At 40.4% G+C, this 13,887-nt stretch overlaps 1 protein-coding gene across 5 annotated transcripts in view; it reads left to right on the top strand.

The window, feature by feature from the left end:
* The window catches only part of LOC147029161 (membrane metallo-endopeptidase-like 1), a 154,489-nt gene that overhangs the window by 55,867 nt on the left and 84,735 nt on the right, over positions 1-13,887 (top strand). For all 5 annotated transcript variants that reach the window (XM_085876259.1, XM_085876260.1, XM_085876258.1 and 2 more), the window contains exons 11-13: positions 2,905-3,041; positions 3,152-3,245; positions 5,197-5,325. In XM_085876259.1, coding sequence (XP_085732385.1) covers positions 2,905-3,041; positions 3,152-3,245; positions 5,197-5,325 — 360 coding nt within the window. The remainder of the gene's footprint in view (positions 1-2,904; positions 3,042-3,151; positions 3,246-5,196; positions 5,326-13,887) is intronic.

Below are 13,887 nucleotides of genomic sequence, written 5' to 3'. Positions count from 1 at the left end.
TCTGTGATTGAGACTTTGTGGCTGTATCCATTTTGTTCACCCCATGTATCCTCCCCTTGCTCTTTTTATTCCCACATCTCTTATTTCTCCAAGTTTCCCTTTATTTTGGCCCTAAACCCTGCTGTTGAAATGTCCACCCACCACCCAACCTCTCTCTTTCTGCTGTTCTTTTTGTTCTGTTACATCCTGGTCTTTTCTGTGTTGTAGTTCCTCCACGAGCCTCGCCAACATTTTCTAAACATGACATGCACAATATTTTCAAGCACACCTCCTGTGGGAGGGAGATTAAGTTTTTTTCTGCCTCCCCCAACAAAGTCGCCTGAGGAATTATGTTTTTGGATTGTCCGTCCATCTGACGTTTCGTCCATCGATGATAGGTTTTCTTTTCCGCAATAACTTCAGAATGGCAAAAGGGATCTGGGTCAAACTTTATACAAGTATGTATGATGATGCAAAGATGAACTGATGACATTTTGGAGTTAAGAGGTCAAAGGTTATAGGTCATGTTCAGTAAAAATTCTGTCACCACGCCAAATTGTGAGCGAGTAATTCGATTTTGACACAAATATGTATAATCATGGAAAGAGTAACTGATAAGATTTTGGCATGAAGGGATCATGCCAGGTAAAAACTGTGAGACTTGAGAACAGCTGAATGGATTTAAATCCAACTTGGTATTAGTGTTACAATGATGGACTGTTCTAGTTCTTTATGTGATCTCTAACATAACACGTGCAACTAGACATCTGCGATCGCCATGGGTAAACCTTTTCCATCCTCCCCATTCTTACCCTTGGCGATTGCCCACAACTTTACCTTGGGCCCGCAATACGATGATGGCCATATTTTTTTGACTGCCATATGACCTCACATTTAAGGATAGAGTGTAAATTAATAAACCAACCAACCATTCAGACCACACTTTGTACGGAGCATCGGTGCTGCCGAAGCAGTCTCCTGGGCAATTGGGCACAATCCTGGACAGGTCGCAACTCCGACGCAGGATACTCGAATGGCTCATTCTTCCCAGCAAGCTGGTACTCATTTTGCCGACCTCGGAAGGATGACAGGCTGAGTCAACCCCACCTGGTATTAATTCAATAGCAAAGCAGGATTTGAACTCGGGACCCTGGGATCCCAAGCCCACCACCCTAACCATAAAGCCAATACCGGGTATAAATTAATAAAACGTGTCCCCATCTACAATCTATCATTCAACATGATGAAAATTGGAGCAGAATTATTCAAATTTAAATTAAAAATAAGTGTTTTTTTTGTTAATTTGGTCACAATCCAAAAAAAGTAGGTCAAGGACACGAAACAATTATCAGGTGCACAACTTCAGTGCAGATACATTATTGTGATGCAAGAACATCTTTGAAGATTTCGGATTGGCAAAATTGAACGATGACAAAAAATGTGCTTTTTTTTTCAGACCGTCATTTGACCTTGACCTAAATCCCAGCGGGTTATTATGTAAATTGATCGTAAATGCAGCTTGCTCTTGGCTATCTAGCAAGGCCAATTTTGTTCTGATCAGACAAACAGCCCAGTTTTGGTGAGAATGTCAAGACGTCTATAATTAGGTCATGACCTTAAAGTTAGGTCAAGGTCAAAAAATACGTCAACCCCCGCAAACTTTTTATTCCCATCATTGATGCAAAATTTCACTCCGAAAGTCCCAGCCAACTCCGAGAATACAGCTTGGACATTGGCAGAAAAATGGGAGAAAAGCCTCAATGATGGTTAACTAGTCCCTAGGGGTCTAACAAATTCTGGGGTACCATTAAAAATTGGGGGCACTAATTGTAGAAACAAACCCTACAACAGCACTCTTGTTGGGTGATGTTTAATAATACACTCTCAGAAAATTGTATAAACGAGCAAGCAGGGTTCCTTGTATGTCCTCCGAAATGGTGTCCCAGGAAAAGGTGTCCAAGCTCAGCTGCTGTGATGTCAGAACCAAACAATTTTTGCTACTTTCATGATTTTTCGACAATATTCTCTGCAATGCTTAAAGGAATGTGAAGACGAGCATATGTTTTGCAATGAATAATATTTTATGTGTGAATTTATTCGAGTTATTAAAACAAACCAAATTGACTTCAATCATTGGTCCATCCAACCACTCTCCCCAACCCCATTCAACCCCTCCCCAAACACAACGCATATATATACAAACATAATGACATCATTAATTTCTAAGTTGTTTTAAAAGTTCATTGTCGTCTTAGAACTTGTTCGATTTTTCGAATTTTCTTTGCACAATTCTCTTTTAAACATGTGAAACACCATTATTGGCCATAGCTTACTGGTGAAGACCAATTTTTTTTTTTTAGTCCCAATTGGATCTTTAAAGGTGCATTCATGGAAAATCATTGGAGATGCTTTTATCACAACGAAGCATGAGACGTATCTCTCGTAATTTTTGAATCCTTGTTATCCAGACTAAATAAGAGGAAATGCTCCAAAATAAAGGCAACAATGTCCCTTCATATAATGTCATATTTAATGATCATTGGAGGGAAATAACAAAACAGTTTTAAGAGACGAGTAACCTAACCACAGGATGTGAAAATCAATGATCTATCACCAGTCTTTGACCACCAGCCTCAGTGGCACAATGGTGACGGCATCTGCTCTGAGTGTGGGAAGTCCGTGGTCCAAACCCAGCCGAGTCGTACCAAACTCTTAAAAATGGTATGAGCTGCTTCCTTGCTCGATGCTCAGCATTTGGAAGGGTAGAGCATGGACAAACACCCATAGGTTAGTTCCAATAGCACAGGCTTTGATGGGCCGAATGGCCTCATGCGTCAAAGTTCCTTGGATTAGGGAACTCGTATTACTATTACTGAAAGGTTGTACATGTGTTTAATTTCCTAATATTGGCTTTTAATCTCTCAGGGATTGGACTGGTATGATTTTATCACCAACATCATGACACCTGTTAACATCTCCATCACACCCGAGGAGCGATTGATCGTTTATGGGAAAGATTACCTGGAAAGGCTGGCTGGTGTTTTGGGAAATTACACCAGCAGGTAAGCATTGTCTACAACGAACAAATGAACGAACAACATATTTTCACCGCCATTATGATGTAGGTACAAACCTCCTCTGCTTGTCGGTACCGAATGTATGACGACCGCAGGACAATACAGAACTACATCGTTTGGCGAGTGGTTATGAGCATGGCAAGTGACTTAACTCAGAAGTACATGGAGGCTGGAGCAGGCTTTCGCAAAGTAAGTACACGCAATTCAAAAAAACGAATACTCAAGGAAATTTTCAAATGTTTAAATAAATATATAACGACTTGTGAATTCCATCACAACTTTCCAAATCAATAGATATAATGCAAGACGATATTGTCTTGTTTTCTTATATTTAATAACAATTACGAGTGATTGTTACCATGGAAACATAAATCCAGGAGAGAGTGACGCAGCATGGGTAAAATGGAAGGAGGTTCATGGAGTCGTCTCTGATGGAAGGATACCGAGAAAATTGAAGATTAAAATGTACAAGACAGCTTTGAGAAAAGGGGAAGAGGAGTTTTTGGAGAGGATAGAGATGAGAATGCTTAAAGGTGGATTCACATAGTGTCATGAAGAGTGGTTGAGGAATGAGGAGATACACAAGAGAGCTGGAGTTATAAGTATCGCAGATTAAGTTGTTGTGGTTTGGACACATGATGGGGGAAAAAAGATCAAGAAAGAAAAGAAAGCATGGACTGACCCAATCAGATGGAAAATATCAGAGGACGATAGAGATTAAGATGGAGGGAGGTTGTGGAAAGAGATTTTAAGAGGGTGGTATGGAGAAGGGTGATCCTAGTGGCTGACCCCAAAATGTTGGGATGAAGGTGAAGAGAAGGAGAAGAATGATTGCTGCTATGTTGAATGTAGATGTTGTGATATTGCCCTCAAGAAAATTATCATTGGCATCCATTTTAAGATTGTGGATTTGTAAAATCATTGTTTTTTCAGCCAAAGAACATTTGTATAAACAAACAGAATTGATTAACATACGAAGTATATTGGCAAGAAGTTTCGTGAAGTTGTAAGTGATCCTGAAAACAAGCCATGCCAGAGCATCAGTGCTGTTAAAGCAGTCTCTGGGGCTATTGGGCACAATCCTGGACAGGTTTCCACTCTGACGCAGGATACTCGAATGGCTCAATCATCCCAGTAAGCTGGTACTAATTTTGCCAACCTCAGAAGGATGACAGGAGCTAAGTTAACCCCACCTGGTATTGATTCAATGGCCAAGCAAGATTTGAACAAATGACCTTAGGATTCCAAGACTGTCACCCTCACCATGAAGCAAACACCAGGCATAAAATATAAACAGATGTGTACATATTAATATTGTGTGCGTATATATTAATATTGTGTGCGTATATATTAATTATGTGTGCGTATATATTAATATTGTGTGTGCGTATATATTGATATTGTTTGTGTGTATTAATATTTGGTTTATATTAATATTGTGTGTGTGTGTGCATATTAATATTGTGTATATACATATTAATAGTGAGTGGATATTAATTTTGGGTGTGATTATTAATATTGTGTGTCCATATTAATATTGTGTTTATATTGATATTGTTTGTGCACATTAATATTGTGTGTGTATTGATATTGTTTGTGTGTATTAATATTTGGTTTATATTAATATTGTGTGTGTATATTAATATTGTGTGTATATTTATATTGTGTTTAATATTGTGTGAATTAATATTGTGCGTGTACATTAACATTGTGTGTACATTAAATTTGTGTGTGCACATTAATATTGTGTCTGTATATTAAAATATTGTGTGGAAATTTATATTGTTTGTATTAATACTGTGTTTATTAATATTGTGTGCCTATTAATGTTGTGTATGTTTATTAATATTGTGTTTGTATATTAATATTGTGTGGATATTAATCTTGTGTGTATATTAATATTGTGCGTATATTAATATTTTGTGTATATTAATATTGTGTTTGTATATTAATATTGTGTGTATATATTAATATTGTGTGTATATATATATATATATATATATATATATATATATATATATATATATATATATATATATATATATATATATATATATCTTCATTCATTCATATTCTCCTTGTTGGTTGTATATACACATACACCCACATTTTAATACCTGCTTTGGTTTATGTCCTCCAGGCCATAGCTGGTGTAACAGTAATGGAAGCTCATTGGCGTCGATGTGCAACATTAGTTAATGACTACATGCCCAGTGCCACCGGAGGCCTCTACGTCAAATCTACCTTCCCTGAACATAGCAAGTCTACTGTAAGAATGTGTTCCTATTCTTATTTTATCCCTTATTATGCACAAATGTTAACAATTAAGTTGTTGTTTATGCGTTCACTATTATAGTAGGTGATGTCATTGTGCATTTTGACCACTGATCAGACTCTAATATATTCAGAGCATGTACTCCAATGCTTATCATTTTTAGACAGACCATGTTATACCAAAGACATATCCTAACATGATTGAATTGCAATTATAAATCGAATGTTGTGATACTCTCGGGGAAATGTCATTGGATTTCCACACCACCCCCTACCCCTACAAGATCATCAACAACAACAAAAAATCCATACAAATTTTTAAAAGACTTCTGACTCAACAGTTGCATAGCCTCTGCCGACTCAGCATGAGCTGAGCAGAGCTACAGCCCTCTACTGTTCCTCGAGAAAGTCTACACCTTCTTTCATAATTTTCACCTTTTGTTGCCTTATAGCCTGGAATGAAATTGTATTAAATCTGACTTTTCCACCTTTATTTACACATCGTAATCTACAACTTCCAAGTGAAAAGCAAATTCTACAAATTTTAGAAAATTAATTAAAAATACAAAACTAGAACATCTTGGTTGGATAAGCGTCCATTCCCCTGAGTTACTACTTGGTGGAAGCACCTTCGACAGCAATTACAGCTGTAAGTCTGTTGGTATAGTCTCTACTAACTTTGCATACCTTGATTGGGCAATATTTACCCATTCTTCGGAACAAAACTGTTCAAGCTCAGTCATGTTGCGTGGGGAGTGTTGATGGACTAGGCCAGGGAATCTATGAAAATATATCGCCAAACCCACCACAAATTGCAATAGAAACTATTCAAGTGTTTTTTCACTCCAAGTATGCTGTAGAATGACATACTGAAAGTCACCAAAAATGCAAGTAGGGGAACATGTTTATTTTTCAAAATGGCCACCAAAATGGCCGCCAAAACTGATAATTTTAGAATCAGCCCTATATCAGCAAGTAATAGTGCAAAAATATATATATATGTGAAACACTTAGGTACATGTTATTGGACACTTTTTAAACTTGTCACAGACTTCACATTCAAAATGGCCACCAAAATGGCGCCAAAACTAGCATATTTCGAAATAGCCAAATATAAGTAATTACTTGGGATACATATATCAATAAAACATCTTGAAATTTCCTTGGTTCAGACATTTCGGAAATGAATGAAATTCTAAGATATGTTGGGTACATTGTATTATTGTTGTCATCGCGCAAAAGTATTTCTTTTATTTTCATATTGCAGTGTAATTACTAAAGTGTAGGAAGGACTTCTGTTCCCCACAGTGCATAGTCGGTGACGACAAAAAGCGAGGACATGACTCCGCAGCTCCCAGTAGTTCACCATGTGCACGTTGATCCACAAGTATGGCATTGAATTACAACGAAAACTGCATATTTTGTGGTGTATGCGATGCAAAAGAAACCCCACAAACCAACACATAAACTTATCTCAGTCAGAATAATGGATTTCCAGAAGACCATAATGCAGGTATGCAAAGAACGCAATGATTTGTGGTCAGACACTGTCAGAGGTAGGATTGAGTATGTGCAGGATCTACATGCTGCAGATGCGGTATACCACAACCTCTGCAGCACAAACTTTGGAACAGGAAGGGAAATACCAAATGAGTTTGTTGCAGAAGAAATGATCCCTCCCAAACGGCCTAAGCAGGGCAGTCCCTCCGATTCAGTACAAGCAGATGCTTTCATTAAGGTAGCCGAGTATCTGGTGGCCAATGATGATGAACAAACAACTATACAAGATCTAATACATAAAATGGATGAATTTCTGGGTGGCACTGACAGTGAATCATATGTATTTACATACATGAAAGATCAACTTCAAAAACACTTCGGCGACAACATAACGATCACTGAGATCAATGGAAAACTAAATGTGGTTACATTCTGCCACAAAGCATCCGCTGTCCTCCACGAATTCCACAGTCAACCCAAGAAAAGCAACAACACTGCAGAGAAAATGAGACTCATTGCGACTGCTGCCAAACTGATTAAAAGTGCTGTGAAATCAGTGGAAGAGACAAAATAGGTATACCCAGATTCAAGTACAATGACATCTACTGAGGAGGCAATGTCATTCTTACCTGAATCATTGAAGCTTCTGCTACAGAAACTCGCAGTTAGGAAGGATGCCGATAAGAAAATAGCATCGTTGGGCCAAACCATTATGCAATGCATTCGACCAAGAGTTCTAATTGCTCCCTTACAGATAGGTTTAAGCGTACAAATGCACCACGATTTTGGGTCTAAATTTCTCATTGACTCTCTATGCACACGGTTTCTGTAGCTCATACAAGGAAGTGCAGAAATTTGAGTTCAGTGCAGCAGTCACCCAAGGAACAGACATACCAAACTACACTGAAGGCCAATTCATTCAGTATGTGGCCAACAATGTAGACCATAACATTAGGACAATTGATGGCCTGAACACTTTCCATGGCATGGGCATAATTGCCACTGCAACCCCGAGGACACAGACCACAAGTAGAGTACCACGCATATCTGTTACAATGGAGGATGTTGCAGCAGTGGGTCGCATCAACATCCGACACCTAAAATCTCCTTGCAGCGGATTAGCCTCACTGAGGTATGGATTACTGGAAGACAAGAAGGAGCAGGATAGAACTCCCAACTTCGACCTCCTGTGGAAGATCTCCCTAACAGTACGCTCTCCACATCCAGCATGGTCTGGAATTATGCAGGCAGTGCAGTACGGCCCACACCTGGGGCAGTCATCTGTTCTCTTTTTACCCTTGATAGACATGAACCCTGGTGATGTCTCCTGTATATATTCTGATATAGGGCTGATTCTAAAATTACCAGTTTTGGCGGCCATTTTGGCAGCCATCTTGAAAAATAAACATGTTCCCCGACTTGGATTTTCGGTGACTTTTAGTCTGTCATTCTATTGTATATTTAGAGTGAAAAAACACTTGAAAAGTTTCTATTGCAATTTGTGGTGGTTATATCACCAGATTCCCTGGCCTCGACAGCAATCTTCAAGTCATGCAACAGGTTTTCGATTGGATTTCGGTCGGGGCTCTGACTAGGCCACTCAAAGGCATTTATCTTTTTGTCCCTTAGCCACTCCAGTGTAGCTTTGGCTGTGTTCTTCAGGTCGTCATGCTGAAAGGTAAACTTCCATCCCAATTTCAGCTTTCTTGCAGAGGGCAGCATGTTTTTCTCTCAGATTTTTCTGTATTTTCCTGCATCCATTTTCCCTTCTATCCTGCCGAATGCCCCAATCCCTGATGATGAGAAACCTCCCCATAACATGATGGGATGGTGTTCTTTGGGTGATGTGCTGAGTTGGGTTTGCACCAAATGAAACGTTTTACATTTAGGCCAAAAAGTTCCATCTTGGTTTTGTCAGACCACCAAACGTTTTGCCACACGGCTTAAGAATCTCTGGAGTGGTTTTTTGCATACCTAAAACGGGACTCTAGGTGGACTTCCTTCTAACCACCCTACTGGACAGGAGAGACTTGTGGAGTGCTTGGGATATTGTTGTCATATGCACACAGTGACGAGTCTTTACCATAAAGGCATGTAGCTTTTTCAAAGTTGCCATTGACCTCTTGGTGGCCTCTCTGATCAGTCTCCTTGCTTGGTCATCCAGTTTGAGGGGATGTTCTTTTCTATGCAGGGTCTTCAAGGTACCATAACACCTTCCACCACTTCATGATTGTCTTGACTATGCTTCAATGGATATTCAAGGCCTTTGAAATATTTTTCCACCCATCCCCTGATCTGTGCCTTTCCACAACCTTATCCTGGAGGTCTTTTGAAAGCTCCTTGGTGCTCATACTTTAATCTTTGCTGTGAAATGCACCACCCAGCAGAGGAAACCTACAGAAACAGATGATCTCAAAACAATCAGAATGACTGCAATTTAACACAAGTGGGGACCAATTAACTTGATTTGTGATTTTGAAGGTGATTGGTTCCACCTGAGCTTATTTACAATTGCTATTATAAGGGGGTGGGGGGGGTGAACACTTATTCAACCAAGATATTGTTGCGAATTCGCACCCCCCGGCGTGCGATCGGCCGCTCGACTCGAATAGCGGCCTCCTCGCCCACCGGAACGGACAATTCTGTCGTTACCCTCTCCGAACAACGCCGTGAGCTAGTCACGGGTGTGGGTTTAACCCCACCACAACCGTGCCAATTGCCCACCCGCGCAGGATAGGGTTGCTCGCCAAATTCGATCTACCTTAGTACCTGCGTGGATGGTCGACCAGGCAATCGTACCTCGCCGCAGGCCGACTCCGGACACGAACTGCTTCAGCGGTCTGTTCCGTGCTATCGGGATAACCAAGCAGTGTTATTACGCTTATTACGCGACACACGGAGAGCACACATATACAGCCAAACAGTCAAAATGCACCTATATCAGTAAAACAAAAGAAACAATGACGCAGACTTACTACCGACTATGCACACACACGGAAACACATACAGTTCTACTTTACAGACGGCCCCAACACACATTTACTCAAAAGCAAAGGAAAGAAGCCACCCTCATAGACAAGGGGGCAGACGGGCCTGTAGGCCAATATGTGCGCGGGACCTGAAGGAGCGGCCAGGTCCGCGAGACCGGGTAGGTCCTACCCGCGTCCTCGTGACGCGTCGGCGGACGAGCCGCAGATGTGGCCGTGTGGCTGTGCCCCGACTCCGTGCTCCTTCGCGGGTTTCGTTGGCACGACGTTTGGAGTGGGGTGGGAACGGGGTTCCCTTTGTTGCACTATCTCAGCGCGGGGAAAAGGGGGAATTGTTGATGCCCTGGGGGAGGGAGAATGGCTGGCTGGCTTGGGTCCCGCGACGAGCGATCTCCCACCGCGACCTCGTCGCCGACCGCCGTCCTTCTCGCCTCGGACCCGAGCTCCTTGGCCTCTTCCCACAACTCTCCTCAGCCGACTGCAGAACCCAACTCGATGGCTTCGCCACCCGACTCCACTCTCTGCCACACTCTGCCGCTGCCACACTCTGCCGCTGCCACACTCTGCTGCTGCCACACTCTGCTCGATGACTCTCTTACCAAAAACTGACTCTGCCTCTCCCTATTCGCCTTGCGCTCGCCGTTTTATAGGCCGGCAGGAGAAACAATATGCAAATTTCCGGATCAGAATGACCTCGGGGGCGGAGCCACGCTCGCCAATTGGATGGAGGAAAAGTTGGCGTGAACCTCCCCTGATCCTAGAATTTGCATATATGGATTTCACACAGACGCACCTGGAGGTGGCGCCAAGCCGCTCCGCGCTTGCTAATTGGACGGATCAGAAGTGGGCGTGTCGCGTTCTTGATCCGAATTCTCCCTCGGAAAGGCCGCTATTTGCACTCGCGGCTCGGTGCGTACCGCTGAACGAGCCCAAGACAGCCCGACGCTCAGTGTTAACAGGTGGTGTGGGAATGGCCGTAGAAGGAGAGAGGTGAGGGTGGTGTAGGGTTTATCGGTGGTGGTTTGATGGTTATGGCGGTTGAGACGTAGTTGGTTCAAAATAAAGATAGAACAGAAAAACAGCTATCTCAAAGCATCGCAGCCCAAATGAATCACATAAATTTCCCTCTAAACAACGGGTTTGGGGCTAACTGCACATGTACTTAGAGTTATCTCACCTATGGGCCCTGAATTTCGTTTGCGAATTTGAATCAGTTTGCGAATTTCCACAGCCGTAACAATATTCTAGTTTTATCTTTTCAATTAATTTTCCAAAATTTGTAGAATTTTTTTTTCACTTCGAAGTTGTGGTTTACGATATGTCAATAATGGTGGAAAAAGTCTCATTTAATGCAATTTAATTCCAGGCCATAAGGCAACAAAAGGTGAAAATTTTGAAAGTGGGTGTGGATTCTCTATAGGCACTGTATGTCTCTCTCGGATTGTCCTGCAGAGAATACCCTGCAGACAATAAAATTCTTAATTTTTGAGTCCAGTCCACCTTGGAGATATGTATGTGGGAGGGCCTTGCCATTCATGGGTTTCGCTTTCATGCATTACCTCGATGGCGATGAATTTATTGAGGCAAGGTTTGAGGATTGTAGTCAACACACTCAAATAATTGTGGGTTGGCAAACTGTTTTCGACATTTATTCACATAATTAATACGGGCCATCAACACAATAAATCCCTCAACATCATCATCGCCATAATCTCCACCAACGCATCTTTATCGGCGCCATCATCAATATAGCCATCACATTATTGGTTCAAGTTTATCATCATTATTATTAAAGGTCGGTTTCATGATCTTAATAAGTCAAGAAAATAAGTTATATTTTAGGTTCTTAATAACTCTTTTATTCATGTAAATAAATATCACAAAACCAGTGCACAAACATCTTAGTTCATTATGGATACAGTTTGGTGAAAAAGTAAGGGGTGATTAAATTTTAAAGTTGAAGTCCCTAACCCTTTTTTTCCCCCATTACCCCATAATTTTGGTCATTATGGATTTGCGGCTCATGGGGATTTTCAAGAACGTAACCTCCACGAATGGCATGGCCCTCCTGTGTACATTCAGCTCATGCTGTCTGTCTGTCCCACCCTGAAACATGGAAACGCTCCTCAGAGAGAAAGAAATATTCAGTAAAAGTTGCTTCAAGTTATCCAAACCCCTGGGAAAACTACAAAAAAAAATTTCAATCACTCAAAAAAATTTTTTAACCAGGGCGGTGTGTTGGCAACAGACTGCTATTATTGAACCCGGACCCCGGGCGGTGAATTGGCATCACCCAGGCAGTGCATTAATTGGCAACACCCAGGTGCTGTATAGGTAACAGACTGTAACCTCAATCACGCCCGAAAATGTATTTTCTTTTCTTTCCTGTTCAGAAATATATAACTTCCCATTTTTGAGCTTTTTAAAGCAGTGCAAGAATAAATGACTTCCTTTTTTTTTTTAATATCGTGGTACTTTTGACCATGGGTTTCTGCTGATATATATACATATATATATATATATATATATATATATATATATATATATATATATATATATATATATATATATATATATATATATATATATATATATATATATATATATATATATATATATATATATATATATATATATATATATATATGTAATCTGTAATTCCAGGTGTTGTGACCCTGGTTCCTGTTTTAATGGCCAAAAAAGGAACAGATTTCTATCGAATCAGATGCTTCAAACAAAATGTACATTTACTGATGAGTACATTTTCTTTCCGATGAGATTATTGAACACAGCAAATGATAGATGTGTAAACGTGAAGCCACTTCACCGCTCTGACGTCACTCTGTTTGTTGTTTTGTTTGAATAATTCCCCCCAATTGGTTGTCGCAGCAGGTTTAAATCTGCAGTTATTTAAAATTCTCCCTAAGTCTAAAATTCTAAAATTAAAAAATCTGCAATTACTTAAAATAAAAGGCATTTTATTCTCCCCCCCCCCCTCTTCATCTTTAGACGTTACCGGTGAGATTTGTTCAAGTTTGTTATTCGTTGAGGTCTTTGAAGGAATTCTGTAAATAATAATTAATTAAGTCAACAGTTGCATGAAGTTTCAATTTTTATGGGGTGAGTTTTATTTTATTTCAGGTTATGAGAACAAAACATCTTAACATAGATAGTTATTGTGTTATGTCAACAGCTTCATGATACCAACTTCCCACAGCAAATGTTCAAGTCGAATCATGATGTTGAAGGACAGAACGTGAAAGCCATGGCCTTGCTGTAACTCTCCTTTAATGGTTTGCAGTGTTGTTATGAAAGCACACAACCCTTGCCCAAGAGGTCACTACAAGCAAGCTCGTATTTTCATACTCACGTGGTACTGATAATAATAATAATAATAAAAAAGGAAGTCATTCTGTGTGGGTGAGGCTTTGCTATCAAGTTCCCAGAGAATCATGCAATCCCTTTGAACCATGACATCAAAGCCAAGAAGTTTCCCACTCTATTTTAACCGAACCTATTTCCACATGAACTTCTTGTTTACACGGCTGAAGAACATACACGTCTGTGACGTGGTTTTTTGGGGGGGAAAAAATTTAATAATAATGGATGTCTGCAACTTTCTTCAGACCCAGTGGATCCAAAAGCCCTCACAACACAATGTCTTCAATGAGATATTCATGAGCTCTGCCTTGCAGTTCTTTGGGAAATGAACTCAAATCATTGGGATGCTCGAGCAAGCTTCGTCTCTTCTTGACCTCAACAAATTCCCACACAGAATAAACACAAAGTTTTATTTTTAATCAAACCGAGGAGCCTTTCTGGGTTTGGGAATTATATTATTACAAAAATAACTTCAGAATTAATGAGGGCTTAATTATTAATCTCGTAATGAATAATAGCGCGTTGTAATCCCAGTTAGCAAGGACTTGGTAAGATCGGATCTCTGGGAAGCTCCTTACTTAATCATTCCCTCATTGTGAGTGCCAGAGGAGAGTCTTCTTCTTCTTCTTCTTTCAGGTGGTCCCTTTAGGGGTCGCCACAGCGGATCATCCATATGATCCGCATTGTGA

The sequence above is a fragment of the Eptatretus burgeri genome, chromosome 4 (assembly GCF_056783735.1).
Source record: "Eptatretus burgeri isolate ZD-2024b chromosome 4, Ebu_testis_v1, whole genome shotgun sequence".
NCBI lineage: Eukaryota > Metazoa > Chordata > Myxini > Myxiniformes > Myxinidae > Eptatretus > Eptatretus burgeri.
Note: the sequence above shows the minus strand (reverse complement) of the source record. Positions and strands in the feature narration are given on the sequence as shown.